The sequence below is a fragment of the Podarcis cretensis genome (genome assembly GCF_951804945.1).
Source record: "Podarcis cretensis genome assembly, chromosome: 6".
NCBI classification, from domain to species: Eukaryota; Metazoa; Chordata; class Lepidosauria; order Squamata; family Lacertidae; genus Podarcis; species Podarcis cretensis.
Genome location: NC_137175.1, coordinates 61,612,418 through 61,627,104, shown reverse-complemented (window position 1 = coordinate 61,627,104; position 14,687 = coordinate 61,612,418). Strand labels below are relative to the sequence as shown.

At 48.0% G+C, this 14,687-nt stretch overlaps 2 protein-coding genes across 3 annotated transcripts in view; both read left to right on the top strand.

Moving 5' to 3' along the window:
* The window catches only part of LOC307219176 (cytochrome P450 2J1-like), a gene marked incomplete at its 5' end in the record, with an annotated part of 87,533 nt that overhangs the window by 48,266 nt on the left and 24,580 nt on the right, over positions 1 to 14,687 (top strand). The window lies entirely within an intron of this gene.
* Positions 310 to 14,687, top strand: part of LOC307219144 (cytochrome P450 2J2-like) — a 38,343-nt gene continuing 23,965 nt past the window's right edge. Inside the window, exons 1-6 of one of the 2 annotated variants that reach the window (XM_079982142.1) lie at positions 310 to 607; positions 7,826 to 7,988; positions 9,330 to 9,479; positions 9,975 to 10,135; positions 10,771 to 10,962; positions 11,479 to 11,614. In XM_079982142.1, the coding sequence (XP_079838268.1) occupies positions 407 to 607; positions 7,826 to 7,988; positions 9,330 to 9,479; positions 9,975 to 10,135; positions 10,771 to 10,962; positions 11,479 to 11,614 (1,003 nt within the window). In that variant the 5' untranslated portion in view covers positions 310 to 406. The remainder of the gene's footprint in view (positions 608 to 7,825; positions 7,989 to 9,329; positions 9,480 to 9,974; positions 10,136 to 10,770; positions 10,963 to 11,478; positions 11,615 to 14,687) is intronic. The other variant, XM_079982143.1, reaches the window with a different exon arrangement.

Here is a 14,687-nt window from a genome sequence, read left to right as displayed (position 1 = left end):
GCAGAAGCTACCCCTGATCCAAACCTCTCAGGAACAGAAAGATCCTCCTTAGTGTAAGTTTTTATTTTCTTTATTGACAGTGCTTTGATTTGCACTGGGAGAAAATCCTTCTTGGAAATGTCATGAAGGAAAATATCCTTTGCTCTTTCACAAAAGTGAAAACAGGAAGGAAATACTCTAAATCAGAAAGCTGCTGTTCTCCACTCTCTTTTGCCCCCTTGGTACGGTGAGTCATGATCTCTTTCCTGCCTCTGTGTGGGCGTGATATATAGCAATACACATAGACTTTGCCCTTATTTATTTCAGGAATTTTAGCCAAGAGGACAGGTGTGACTGCGCTAGCTGCCTGAGATTTGGGTTTCCATCCACACACAGCAATCTGTTTTGACAAAACCAGGCTAGAAGAATGTTGCTCCAGCTTCTCTCTGTCTTCTGGGAGGCCTTGTCCTTGCAGGTCGTTCTGGTGTTTCTGACTACATTTCTACTTCTTGCTGATTTCAAGAAAAAGATTCGCCCAAGGAATTTCCCCCCAGGGCCCATGTGTCTTCCTTTTTTGGGTAACTTGCTACATATGGATTTCAAGAATCCTCAGAATGCAGTACGAAAGGTAAGGATGAAGGATAGAGCCATGGCATGAGTTGAAAACATTGCACCCTCAGATTTCGGGTGGTGGGGTCGGTTCCTTCGTTTAGGGTGCCAAGCCAAGTGGGCCAAAATTGAGAAGATCCATTTGAAGGCGCCAGATTTTGGCCTCACTCAGGGTGCCATACAACCAAAGATTAGCAAAGTTAACCCCTGTTTTGCGCTGGAAAGGTATGCAAGACCTTTGCAGGATAAGTTGCTTCCTAGTTTAGCATCCTGATTCCAAGAATGGTCAGCTGGATGTCTGTGAGAAGCCCACACATGGGGCCGCAAGACAAATGCCTTTCTGTTTGTTTGTTCCCAGCATCTGGTATCCAGATGTGTATTACCTCTGAACCCAGAGGATCTGTTTTACCTAACAGTTATTTGTACCAAATCTGTGTCCACAACTTTCTTTTACTTACTATGGATTGCAAAGTATTTTGTGTGTTTTGCATGGACAGGCGGAGTCCCCCCATCCCCAGGCGACCCCCGGGTAGAGTAATGACTCAAGACACTGCTATGGGATGAAAATTGGCCACAATTTTATTAGAACTTCAGATGTAGGGAGACCTTGGCTCAGGCCTTGGGCGTTTATCCCTCCCAGTCCATGGCCAGGGAGCTGGGGAACATCAGGGTTATCCAGAATGTGTGGGGATTGGGCTGGCTCTGGAGAATGTCTGTCAAACAGAGAGCCCGCCCCCCATTTCTCTGTCGTCACAGGGGAGAGTAATGACAACCAATAGGTGTATGGCCAATGCCTTCCCTCTTACAACCCCTTTAATGGGGAACCCTGGGATCACCGCCACAGGGGGGGCATGGGTCACCGCTTAACGTCTCCCCCCATTAGGGAAGGTAGACTAAAGGATTCCGTCAAAGGCCTGAAACCACCAAAGTTGTGACATTTTGCTACAGGGAAGGTAAAACCTGCCAATACAGGAAAATTCCTTTCCAGCCCTTCAACAGTGACCTTATGTCAGGGAACTGCCATCAGGGCCAGAGGGAGAGAGTGGGCTCCAGAGGGATTCCAGAGAGCGTCCCGGGATGGGGAGAGGCAGCCCATCTTCTGGGGAAGGGAATCAGCGTAGCACCAGTGGAGAAGGGGGGCAGATGGGGGAATCGGCGAGGCGGTCCCATGACTCCTCACGGGGGACCAGCGGGGAGAGTAAGGGTCCTCCGCTGCCCACACCCTCCTTGCGCAGAAGGCTTCCGCGCAGGGAGAGTAGGCGGAGACTAGGCGTCAAAGAGCTTCTTTGCTGGAAGAAGTTCAAGAAACGCCCACTGACGGATTCTGCCAGTGATTGAGACAGCCACGGGCGAGTGGCTGTCCAGACAGAAAAGGTTCACTCAGGCAACCCAGCCAGGTGTGGCGCCGGTTTACGCACGAGCAACCCCTAGAACCATTACAGCAATCCATCAGTCTCTGACGTTGCTTGTGCGCAGCCCCAGAGAGGCAGCACGATGAGCCAAACAGGGACAGCCGGAGAGACGGAGCAACAAGCCGTGGTGCGAGGTCTGGTCGAGAGGAACCGAGACCTGGAGGCGCATGTAGCTACCCTGACGGCGTGGCTGGAGGAGAGACGGACTCAGGATGCACAGGTCAGAACCACTCCCATCACAAGGAAGGTACCAGGGATGGTACACAAGTTTGGGGGAAAGCCCCAAGACTACAATGCTTTCCAAACGGAAGTTCAGTACGCTTTGGAACTGCAGAAAAATGACTTTGCTGATGACAGGGAGAGGGTGGCTTACATTGTGGAACATCTGCAGGATGGGGCGCGCGAATGGATCAGGCCCCTAATGGCGATGCAGAATGATGCCTTGAAGGACCTTAAGAAATTCTACCAGGTAATGGACGCGATGTTCTCCAGCGAGGTTGAGCAAAGTGTGACACGGCGGGAACTGATGGGGTGCAAGCAGGGGGCCAGTCCGTCAGAAACTACTGGTCGCATTTTGCGATGTTAGTCCACAGACTCGGGTGGGATCTGGACTCTGAACTGATACAAATGTTGTTTGAGGTGGGTTTATCCCCCGAAGTGAAAGATGAGTTGTCCCAAGCGCCCCGGCCGTGGTCGAAGGATGAACTCACAAAGGCTGTGCTTGTGATCGGCGTACGCCAGGAAGCGCGGGCTCAGGAGAAGCGGGAGATAAGAGGGGAATGTTTCCATGACAACCGCATTCCTGAGATGCCGAGGGAGCCTTCCCAGGCGGCGGAGCCGATGGAAATTGATGGCGCGTGCACGAAGTTCCAAACGCTGGTGAAGGTCGGAAAAGGGAGGGAAAGGAGTGGAAAACTACCAAGAAGTGTTTCCTCTGTCAACGACCGGGACATTTTGCTAAGGTCTGCCCTCAATGAAAAGCCTGGCAAGGCATGGTGGGGGCTGCAGGCCACGACAAGAAGGGGGAGGAAGGGCAGGTGCAGGGAAACGACAATGCCTGGCTGTCAACCAGCAGGGGCAGCAGCCAGGCCAGTGACCAATAGAAGTGCCCCAGCCTGACCCCCCCCAAGGCAGCTATAGCCATAGAAGTGGTCTAGAACTCCCGAATGGGCACCCCGTCAAAGTGAAGGGACTGCTAGATTCGGGCAGCTCGTGTAATTTCTTCAGCAGAGACTTCGCTCTGGAGCACCAACTCCACCTGTTACCACTAGATTTTCCCTTGCAGGTGACCACCATCGATGGCAGGGAACTTATGGGAGGGGAGGTGACACACCAGACACCGCCAATGCGAATGAGGGTCTCCAGGCACACGGAAACCATTGCCTTTCACATGGCCACACTGGCAGGACCCCAATAATACTGGGAATGAGCTGGCTGGCAATACATGATCCAGTAGTGTCGTGGCATCAGCAGTCAGTCACCTTTGGGTCAGCTTACTGCTTAGAACACTATCTGGGGGGGAAGCAACCAAGAATGATGGTGGCCAGGGTGGCTGGGCTGGCCTTGGAACAAAAAGGGGAGGTGCCACCACAATATGCTGACTTGAAGGAGGTCTTCAGCGAGAGGGAGGCAGATAGACTACCCCCCACAGGCCCTTTGACTGCCAAATCAACCTACTCAGTTGCCGGTGGGTAAGCTGTATGCCATGTCCAACCGGGAGATGCAGGAGTTGCAGCAGTTTATTGACAAGAACCTGAAGAGAGGGTTCATAAGGGAATCAAAGGCGGTGGGGGGCAGTCCAGTGTTCTTTGTGGACAAAAAAGAGACTAATCAGCCCAGACTAGTCGTGGATTACCGGGCCCTGAACCTGGTGTCAGAACCCGTGACTTTCCCAATGCCCAGGATTGACGACATTTTAACACGGGTGAGGCAGGGGAAGATTTTTACCAAGCTGGACCTCAGGGGAGCATACAATTTGATTAGGATAAGGGAGGGGGACGAATGGAAAACAACCATGTTCACCCCCCGTGGGGGCTTTTGAGTACTTAGTCATGCCATTTGGATTACAATCGGGGTCCGCCTGCTTTCAAGCATTCATGTACCATGTGTTGGGGCCCCTGCTGTACAAGAATTGCGTAGCCTTTTTGGATGACGTCTTAATCTATTCGGACAATGAGAAGCAACACTTCAAAGACGTCAGGGAGGTGCTACAGAGATGGCAGAAGCTTCAGTTGTGGGTCAAGCTGGAAAAATGACAATTCCATGCCAGGGAGGTTGAGTTTCTGGGGTACAAGTTGTCAGACAAAGGCCTAGCTATGGACCCAGGCAAAGTGAAGGCAGTGTTGGAATGGAAAGCCCCCCAAAACCGAAAGGATGTGCAGAGGTTCCTAGGCTTCAGCAACTTCTACAGGAAGTTCATAAAGAACGCTCACTTGACAGCGCCCATAACGGATTGTCTTAGTAGCAAAAAGAAGTTCGTGTGGACAGAGAGTGCACAGCAATCCTTTGAAAGGCTGAAGAAGGTGTTTGCCTCGGAAGAGCAGCTCCTGCACGTGGATCTGGAGAAGCCCATGAGACTGGAGATGGACGCATCCGACCGAGCCATTGGAGCGGTCCTTTTGCAGCCCGGGGCCAAGCAGAGCTGGAGGCCGTGTGCCTTTTTCTCAAGGAAGATGAGCAAGTCAGAGCAAAACTACACAGTGTATGACCGAGAACTGCTTGCAATCTATGCAGCGTTTCAGCAATGGAGACATCTATTGATAGGGGCGCGGCACAAGATCCAGGTCCGAACTGACCACAAGAACTTGGAATACTGGCGGACCGCGCGAGTGCTCAACCAGAGACAGATTCGATGGGCCCAGTAGTTTGCCAAGTTTTCCTTCAAGATCAGATACGTGCCGGGAGAGGAAAACGTAAGGGCAGATGCTCTCTCCCGGAAACCAGAGTACATGGAAGGAGAGGGACCACTGGAGACCCGACACGTGTTTCCCAAGGACCGGTGGGTGTGTGGGGGAGCATTGGTTGGGAAACGAGAACTGGCAGGGCTTACTAGAGACGACGCGTTCGCTCAGACAAAAATCAGGGAACTCCGAGACAGAAGGGAAGACAATGGAGGGTTTGAGGAAAAGGAAGGGCTACTGTACTATAAGGGGGCACTGTATGTACCGGGGGGAGACCTTGAGGGGGAAGGTACTTAAACAACTCCACGACAACCCAACAGCTGGGCACTTTGGACAGCACAAGACCATGCTGCTTGTCACCAGGCAGTTCTGGTGGCCAAAGGTGAGGGAAGATGTACGAGAATATGTACGAGGGTGCGACCGATGCCAGAGGGCAAATGGGGAGACGGCTGCCCCCGCAGAGTTACTGGAACCCTTACCTACACTGGGAAGGCCCTGGGAGGTGGTGTCCATTGATTTTATGACAGATCTGCCCAAGTCAAGGGGAAAGACAGCAGTCATGGTAGTAGTCGATCTACTGACAAAAATGTGCCATTTCATAGCTTGCTCACATGCGGCAATGGCAGAGGAGACAGCCAGGCTGTTTGTGGATCACATTTTTAGACTGCATGGGGTTCCCTTGAGGGTAATCTCGGATCGCAGGAAACAATTTACTTCCTGGTTCTGGAGGAAGCTCATGAGCTTGCTACAGGTCGAGGTGAGTTTCTCGACAGCGAGGCACCCAGAGACCAATGGACAAGCAGAAAGAGCGAATGGTATACTCCAGCAATACCTACGCTGCTACGTCAGCGAGAGACAGAACGACTGGGTAGAGAAATTAGCTTTGGCTGAATTTGCGTACAATAACGCTGAACATGTGTCCACGGGAATGAGCCCTTTCATGGCCAATTATGGGTGTCACCCCAGGGCCTTCCCGGGGCGGGGGGAGGAAGGTGGAGTGTACCTGCGGCTGAGCAATTTGTGGAGGAAATGGAGGCCTTGCACCAGCAACTCAGGATGAAGTTGGAGCGGGCCAAGGAAGTTTACAAGAGGCAGGCGGACAGGCACCGTCGGGTGGGGAGGCCATGCGGGTGGGAGACCGGGTGTGGTTGTCAACCCAAGGGTTACCCCTAAAGGGAGGGTGCAAGAAGTTGCAGCCGAGGTGGCTGGGGCCTTTTGAGGTAATACAGCAGGTGAACCCAGTGGCATTCAAACTCAAGTTGCCTGACAGCATGAAGATACATCCGGTGTTCCATAGGTCCCTACTTTCACCGTACAGGGAGGGGCGGGAATTTCCGGGGCAGGAGGGAGGAGTCACTGAAGAGGAGAGGGAACACTGTAACCAAGCCACGGAAATACTCGATTCAAGGTGGCGAGGTCGCCAGGTGGAGTACTTGGTAGCTTGGGAGGGAGAACCCAGGTCGGAAAACACATGGGTCCCCGCTGAATCAATCAATGACAGGTATCTGGTGGAAGAATTCCACAGTTTGTTCCCAGATAAGCCAAAACCACTAGCTAGATTCTGGGAGGAAGAATTTGGACCCACAGACGACGAAGGGGACTTTGTGGGTTTTCCTGCCTCCGAAGAGGAGGGAGGGGAGGTGTCAGAGGGAGAAGAATCAGACAGGGAGGTTCAACCTGCGGGAAGAGATCTGAGCGGATGGGAGGCTGGTTTTGAATCCTCAGAGGATGATGACAGCTCCTTCAGGGGATTCCCCGCATTGTCGGCCGAGGAGAGAGAAGAGGTTGTATTGGAAAATCGCGCCGGGGTGGAGGGGGTCCTGGGGAGGAGGTGGATGTCAGGGAACTGCCATCAGGGCCAGAGGGAGAGAGCGGGCTCCAGAGGGATTCCAGAGAGCGTCTCGGGATGGGGAGAGGCAGTCCATCTTCTGGGGAAGGGAATCAGTGTAGCACCAGTGGAGAAGGGGGGCAGATGGGGGAATTGGCGAGGCAGTCTCATGACTCCTTGCCGGGGACCAGCGGGGAGAGTAAGGGTCCTCCGCTGCCCACACACTACTTGCGCAGAAGGCTTCCGCGCAGGGAGAGTAGGCGGAGACTAGGTGTCAAAGAGCTTCTTTGCTGGAAGAAGTTCAAGAAACAGCCACAGACGGATTCTGCCAGCAATTGAGACAGCCACGGGCGAGTGGCTGTCCGGACAGAAAAGGTTCACTCAGGCAACCCAGCCAGGTGTGGTGCCGGTTTAGCACAATCAACCCCTAGAACCATTACACCTTAGCATAGCAGCGCCCGCATACCTGTAAAGAAGAAGTTAACCTGCAAAAGAAAACTTAACTGAGGGAGGGCAGGATGGGAGAAGCTCTGGAGTCAACTGAGGATCCCCAGGTAAGACCCTCCCTCTATTGTGTGGCCAGGGTGGTCCTTCCCCTTACCTGGCCAGGTCCCGCCCGGGACTGGATAACAGGCAGAGGTAGGCGGAGACCTCCAGGAGTCTGGCTGGGGAGAGAAGCCAGGATATACTCCCGGGAGCCGCTTAGGTCCAGGGGGTCTGCTCGCGACCACGCAAAAGGCGCCCCCATTTGATGTGGAGAGCTGTCATTGGTGTACATTGTCCTACCCTCCCTCCCCTTTTATCTTTGCAACAACCCTGTGTGGTAGATGAGGCTAAGTTGCCACAAATACATAAGCCGCAGCTCTTGTGAATAGAAGACAGGTGGAGGATGGAGGGGGCCTGTCCATGTACAGTCCCCGGACACCCTTTCAGCATTTCTGATATCCCTGATATATTTGATGGCAACCAAAGTTTCCATCTTCCATATAAGCATCAAAGAAGAACCAGGTATGCGCATGTGCGTGCGTGCGCGCGCGCGCGCGCACACACACACACACACACACACACACAATTCTTCTTTCTCGCTCTCCTTCCAGTTTTCCAAAAAATACGGCAATGTGTTCAGCGTTCAGGTTGGAAGCAAATGTATTGTGGTTGTGAGTGGACTGCAACTAGTGAAGGAAGCTCTTGTTCATCAGGGTGAAAACTTTGTAGACCGGCCCACATCTCCTGTTAGTGCTGAAATATTTGGGTCTTTTGGTAAGTTTCTTTTAACATGGTCAATTACTGAGATAGTTAAAGTTTGCATTTCCCTTTTCTTTTCTTTTTTCTTTTCTTTCCTTTTTCATTCTCTGCACTGATTTTGCAATCTTTTGGATTGTTTCTCAAGTTTAAATTTTCAGAACTGATTATTTCCCTAATTTGCATTTGCATTTCTTGCATCTTTAAACCAAAATAAGGCAGTTGTAGTAAAGCTGTGGCATAGACGTATACCTGCTAAACTCTTTAGCTTAACTGAGCTCACTGTTCAGTGTTGGGTGGCAATCAAAGAGTCTGGCTGTGTAGTGCATCAAACAGCTTGTCATTATTAAGGGTGGAGGAATCTGTGAGCTTTTTCTTTCATTCAGTTCCTCATTTTTCCATTCTTCAGTTTGCCACACTATTGCATCTAATAACATTTCATTTAATGCATTGTTTCTGCAACTGAGAATACCATAAGATTGCATTTAAATTGCAAGCTGAAGTGACTTTCTGCCCCATCCCTAGTAGTGATGGAATAATATGTCAACGTTAAGTAGTGCATGAATCCCTCCTACTATTGGTCCTCCCCAATACCAAGAATAAGAGAGGTGTTGGGTGATACCAGGCTACACCTTTATTGACAGCACATGTAAGAAGTTTGGCATAGGCATTGGGTAGATTCCACCCCTTCCAGCCCACCTGCTAAAAGAACTTGTGTTTAGGGGTCAACCAGAAATGAGAGAGCTCCTGCCCTACATCAAGGGGTAACTCCCCCACTGGATTGCATATAGGGAATGCTGTAGCCCCTCGCTTTCACCTGGGTATCTAGACTGAAGCATCTTCCCGGACCCAATTTCAGAAGGGCCAGACAGAGGCTATAACCTCCCTCCAAGCAAGACTATGTCTATCTAATGCCTAAACTGCCAAAGTTCTGACAACTGCTATGAAGATGGAAAAACCAGAGGGCTGGAGCCAACTGGGAAAATCTCAACCTGGGCCCAAATATGGGCTATTAAACTGTTAAAACTGTTGCTTTTTAAGTAAAAAACTGTATGCTGCCTTTCTATCAAGAGCTCCCACAGTGTTTCACAGGACAAAATAAAATTAGTATTAAAAATTCTACCCAAACAGTGAAACACACAAAAAGCAAATCAATGAAACAGCAAACAGCAGAATTCAGAGCAACCAGATAAAAGCCTCCAGCACAAATTAGCTAGTTTCTAATGCCTTGCAGTCTTTCCAACATGTCATGAGCAGGAAAGCAGAATAATGGAAAGCAGAGGGGAGTCCATCTTGGAATTAACAGGATTGCTAAATTTACTTACTTGCTGTACATACTTATTACTCCTTCCTATCTAGGACTGGTCTTCTCTAATGGTCTCATCTGGAAACAACAAAGACGATTTGCCTTATCAACACTCAGAAACTTTGGTTTGGGCAAAAGGTCTTTAGAAGAAAGAATACAGGAGGAAAGCTGTTACTTAAATGAAGCAATAGAAGCTGAGAAAGGTGAGAACCAAAATCAACAATCCTGTGGCCCACCTATGATACTTACCTTAAGTTGCTACTTTGTATGAACTAGGTCAAAACTTCATTAGCTAGGTTGCGAAGCTTTCTGGCATTATTTCTTCACACAAATGTAGCTCTGCTTGGACTGGAATAGCCCTGTGATGGCAAAGGGGGTGTTGATAGGAAGCTCCACAGAGGCTCGTTGGGGTGCAGAAAAGTTCTAGTGTGAAGCTCAGTGCGGGAACCTGCCATGGGAGCTAAAACCCCCTGAACTAGAACAGAGTAAGAACAAAGGTTGGGTTTTGAGGATATCTGCAGATTTTTGATAATTTTGACAACCAACGTCGCAAATAGAGTAGGGTTTGAAGTGCATTTTTTTTGGTATATCAGTGTGTCTCTATATTGTCTCTGATGGGGATGGTCCCCTCCTGTTTTTGTTATATGGAAGCTAGAAGCACCCCAATTCCTTCTGCACCATTTTCTCTCTCTCTCCAGGACAGCCATTTGACCCTCAATTTCAGATTCATAATGCTGTATCAAATATCATCTGTTCCATCACTTTTGGGGACCGCTTTGATTACCATAACAGCCGTTTCCACAAGTTATTGCACTTGCTTGTTGACGCGTGCCATTTTCAGGGAAATCTTTGGAGCATGGTAGGTCTTCTTTGGGTTTTTTCGGATAACCACAACAGAATTGATTTGGCTCCTTCATTCTTGCTGACTGTTTATTCACTTGCTTTCAGTTTTCAGGTTTCTTCAGCACAGATTGTATTTTTAAAGGGTGAGAATAACATGTTTGGCTGAATAAAATCTTGGCATGGGAACAGAGGGATGTCATCACAAATGATATACATGAATTAATTCTACACACACAGCAGTTATGACCTGTAAATTGACACTCATGTCAATGGGTATCATTAAATAGAAATTCTACATATTTGTGACATGTTCAGGCATTGATACATGCCTTTTTCAAATGATGGTAATCATCTTCATGGGAAGTCAATCAGTGAATTACAAGTTGTGCTTGCAGAACTGAGCACCATGGTGCCATTTGATTTGCAGTCCAAACATTTCTAACCAAGAAGTTAAGACATTGCCATAGGGTCCCATCATAAGCAATGGTGAGTGCAATATTTGCTCTGGTTTCAGGAGAGTCTGCCATCTTTGAGCCTGTGCACACCAGCCTTTATTACTGCTAGCTTCTTTCCCATGACAGCAGCATAATGTGAATGATTGTTGAGAGGGTTTTCCCTGCACATACATGATATTAGTGTTTGTTTCCTCAGCTGTACGATGCATTTCCTACTGTCATGAAGCACTTGCCAGGGCCCCATCAGACACTTTTTAAAAAATGGGGGCAGTTGAAATCCTTTGTGAGAGAAATCATTGAAAAACACAAAGAAGACTGGAACCCATCTGAACCCAGAGACTTCATTGACGCCTACCTAAATGAAATGGCCAAGGTGAGAGATGAAAAGGTAAAAAAGTATGTATCTTTAATAACAAAACAGTAGTAGAAGGCAGAGAAGCAATATTAAAAACCAGAACTAGTCATGTGGCTTGTCCTTAGTGCCTGACCATATTCTTTCTGTTGAATTTATGACTTCAGACAAAATACATTTCTGCATGCACAGAATATGAGGTCATGTATTTTGTGGGGATACACCTCCCCACTTGTTCACTGCTTGGATTTCACCACTAGTCGGTGGTTTGTGAGAGCGCACAGTTGACATGACTAAAAGAATCTCTGCAGTGGAGGCATCTCATGACCAAAGGATTCAGTTGCCTGAATAAACCCAGACCAGGAATTATTGACCAGAACAAACCCAAACTTTATGCCAGCACCAGAGAGTCACAGGACTCTTGACTGGATCTTCCTAGAGGCAGGATTAGAGTCACTGAATCCCTTGGTGATCTCTTGACATATGGGGCTGACAGTAGGATGGAGTTTTTAATGACAGCTGAACTCCCTGGTGCATTTTCTTTGCTTTAAGGAGGATGCCCCTTCCAGTTTCCATGAAGAAAGCCTCCTACAATCAACACTGGATCTGTTTTTTGCTGGAACAGAAACAACTTCTACAACCCTGCACTGGGCTTTGCTGTACATGGCCATTTACCCAGACATTCAAGGTAGAATTGTAGTTGACTCATTTGCCTTTCATTACTTTGGGTTGTATATAACAAAGGCCTACTGAAAGCAAACCTATTGAAATTAATGGACCTAACTTAGTCATGTCTATACTCAAGTAATTTTTAAAAGAGATAAATAAATAGACTTCCTGTAGTAATGCTCACCCCCAACCGCTTGCCCCTCCCTTCTCCTGTCTCTGCTCTCCGGCCAGACTAGGACGCCCAGGGCAAGGTTGGCGGGTGAATTACTTTTTCCAGAACAGAACAAACCCGACCCGGTAGGGCTGCCACCACTCCCTATGTCCAGGGGACCCAGAATCACAACCCAGGGAGAAGGTTGTGACCCATTTAACCTGGCTATCCCCCTGTTCCACAAGCTGCATCCACAGACTTGCAGGCAGAAGTTCTACGGTAGAGCGTAACCAAGCGTAAGGCTAGGACTTAGCTATTTCCTCCGGAAAGGCACACAACTAAAACAGTTTCATTCTTAAAAGGTTTATTTTAAAAATAACATAAAAAACATGCTAGAATAGCAGGCACTCTTTTGAACGTTACAGATAAGAAAATAAGAACATTGCATAGTATAACTAGCTATACATACTCACAAGCTCTAACACACAATGGGATAGTTGAAACCTTTAGGACTCTGCAAGTTGAAGGCTTTTGAAGATCTCCATTTCAAAAGACAAAACGACGGCTGATAAGATGGGACATCAGAGCCGGGCCTCTATGCGGATTGCAGAGCAATGGCAGAGAGCGCAATTTCTCAAACAATTCCCTGATCCTTTATTCACAATTCGCATGAGGCGTCGTAACTTTCAAGCCAATCATAAGACTCAAATTATTTTTGAATACACCAATGACCGGCTTGCTGGTCAATCAATTTACCCCTTGACAGCTGGGCCAATTTGGAATCCAAACTTTAAATCAAAGGGTTTCCTCCCTTCTGTGGAAATTAGCCAGAGACACATTCCCAAGCAACTCAAGGACAGATAGCATCACTGAGGGGGGATGTTTACACCCTCAAACTCAGGTGTTAGATCTTTTCATTAAATCAAGGCTTCCTCGGTTCCCATAAAGCTTTCAACTAAGGAGCCATTTAGTCTAGAGTTTAAAGATACACACTTCTTTCCCAGGGTCCTTGTGGCTGATGAAACTCCCACAAGGCTTCACTCCCTTTGCTTGACCAAAGAATAATTTTCTAAATAAGACTAACTTTACTACACCCTCCCCTCTAAGATGAAATTATAGGGTGAAGTCCCATAATTTCATCAAAGAAAATTATTTACATACTGAGGTAGATCATCCGGTCCAGGGGGCTCCAGCAGCTTTTAAAACATACATTACTAGCAGCACCCCCCTAATCCGATTTTTCACAGTTCTTAGGCAATACTCAATAATAACATCTCATGGAACAGATTGGTACATCCTAGACAAAGTATCAGCAACAACGTTGCTCTTTCCTGCGATGTGAGTGACTTTAAACTGAAAATCCTGAAGGGCCATACTCCACCTAAGCAATTTCTGGTTGGATGATTTTACCCTTTCCAGCCAACACAGTGGAGAATGGTCAGTTTGAACCTCAAAGGTGTTACCCCACAGATAAGGACGCAGTTTGGTCAGAGCCCAGACCAAAGCAAAACACTCCTTCTCTATGGTTGAATAATTTTGTTCAGAAGTGATCAACTTTTTACTCAAGTAAACCACGGGACGCCAATTTCCTTTTTCATCTTCTTGGAGCAAAACTGCTCCTAGTCCAGTCTGACTGGCATCAGTTTGCACTATAAACGGACGTCTCTGATCTGGGGCCAGCATGACTTGGGAGCTCATAAGGGCATGTTTTAACAAATCAAAGGCCCTTTGGCACTCCTCGGTCCAATTTACTCTAACTGGCAGAGACTTCTTACAAAGGTTGGTGAGCGGAGCAGCTAAAGTTGCAAAATGGTTGACGAAGCGCCTATAATAATTCACCAACCCGATAAAAGACTGCACATCCTTCTTCACGATGGGGCGAGGCCATTCTTGAATGCACTGCACCTTGGCCTCTAAAGTCTTGATGTTTCCTGACCCCACTCTAAATCCTAAGTACACTACTTCCCCTTGGGCAAACTGGCATTTTGATATTTTAACAGTCAGGTTTGCCTCTTGCAACCGGGCCAAAACTCTCTGCACATGCTTAAGGTGTTCTGGCCACAATTCAGAAAAAATTGCTAGGTCATCCAAATAAGCACAGCAAAACTCATTCAGGTCATGAATCAAGGAGTTGATTAACCGTTGGAAAGCTGCAGGAGCATTTCGTAATCCAAACGGCAGCACTTTAAACTGGTACAAGCCTACATGAGTGACGAAAGCAGACTTTTCAGAAGCTTCTGGGGACAGCGGGATTTGCCAATACCCTTTTGTCAAATCCATGACAGTGATGAATCTCGCCCGTCCCAACTTCTCAATCAAGGTGTCAATTCTAGGTAAGGGAAACACATCAGGGACAGTAACTAGGTTAATTTTTCGATAGTCTATGCAAAAACGAATAGATCCATCTGGTTTTGGAACCAGGACTATGGGAGAAGCCCAAGCACTCTTACTAGGTTCTATAACTCCCAACTCCAGCATTTCTTTCAATTCAGTCTCAATATTCTGCGCATGTGCCTCACCAACTCGGTATGGACGTGAGGAAATGGGGGGAGTGTCCCCCGTAACAAAATGATGTTGAGCCAAGTGAGTCTTACCAGGCTTGGTGCTAAATGTGTTGCTATAAGGTTGCAGTGCCTCATAGAGCTCTTTAGCCTGAGTCTCACTTAAAGTCGGCAGCTGCAATACATCAGAAATACTTCCAGCCTGTTTGGAATGACCGGCTTGCTGGTCAATCAATTTACCCCTTGACAGCTGGGCCAATTTGGAATCCAAACTTTAAATCAAAGGGTTTCCTCCCTTCTGTGGAAATTAGCCAGAGACACATTCCCAAGCAACTCAAGGACAGATAGCATCACTGAGGGGGGATGTTTACACCCTCAAACTCAGGTGTTAGATCTTTTCATTAAATCAAGGCTTCCTCGGTTCCCATAAAGCTTTCAAC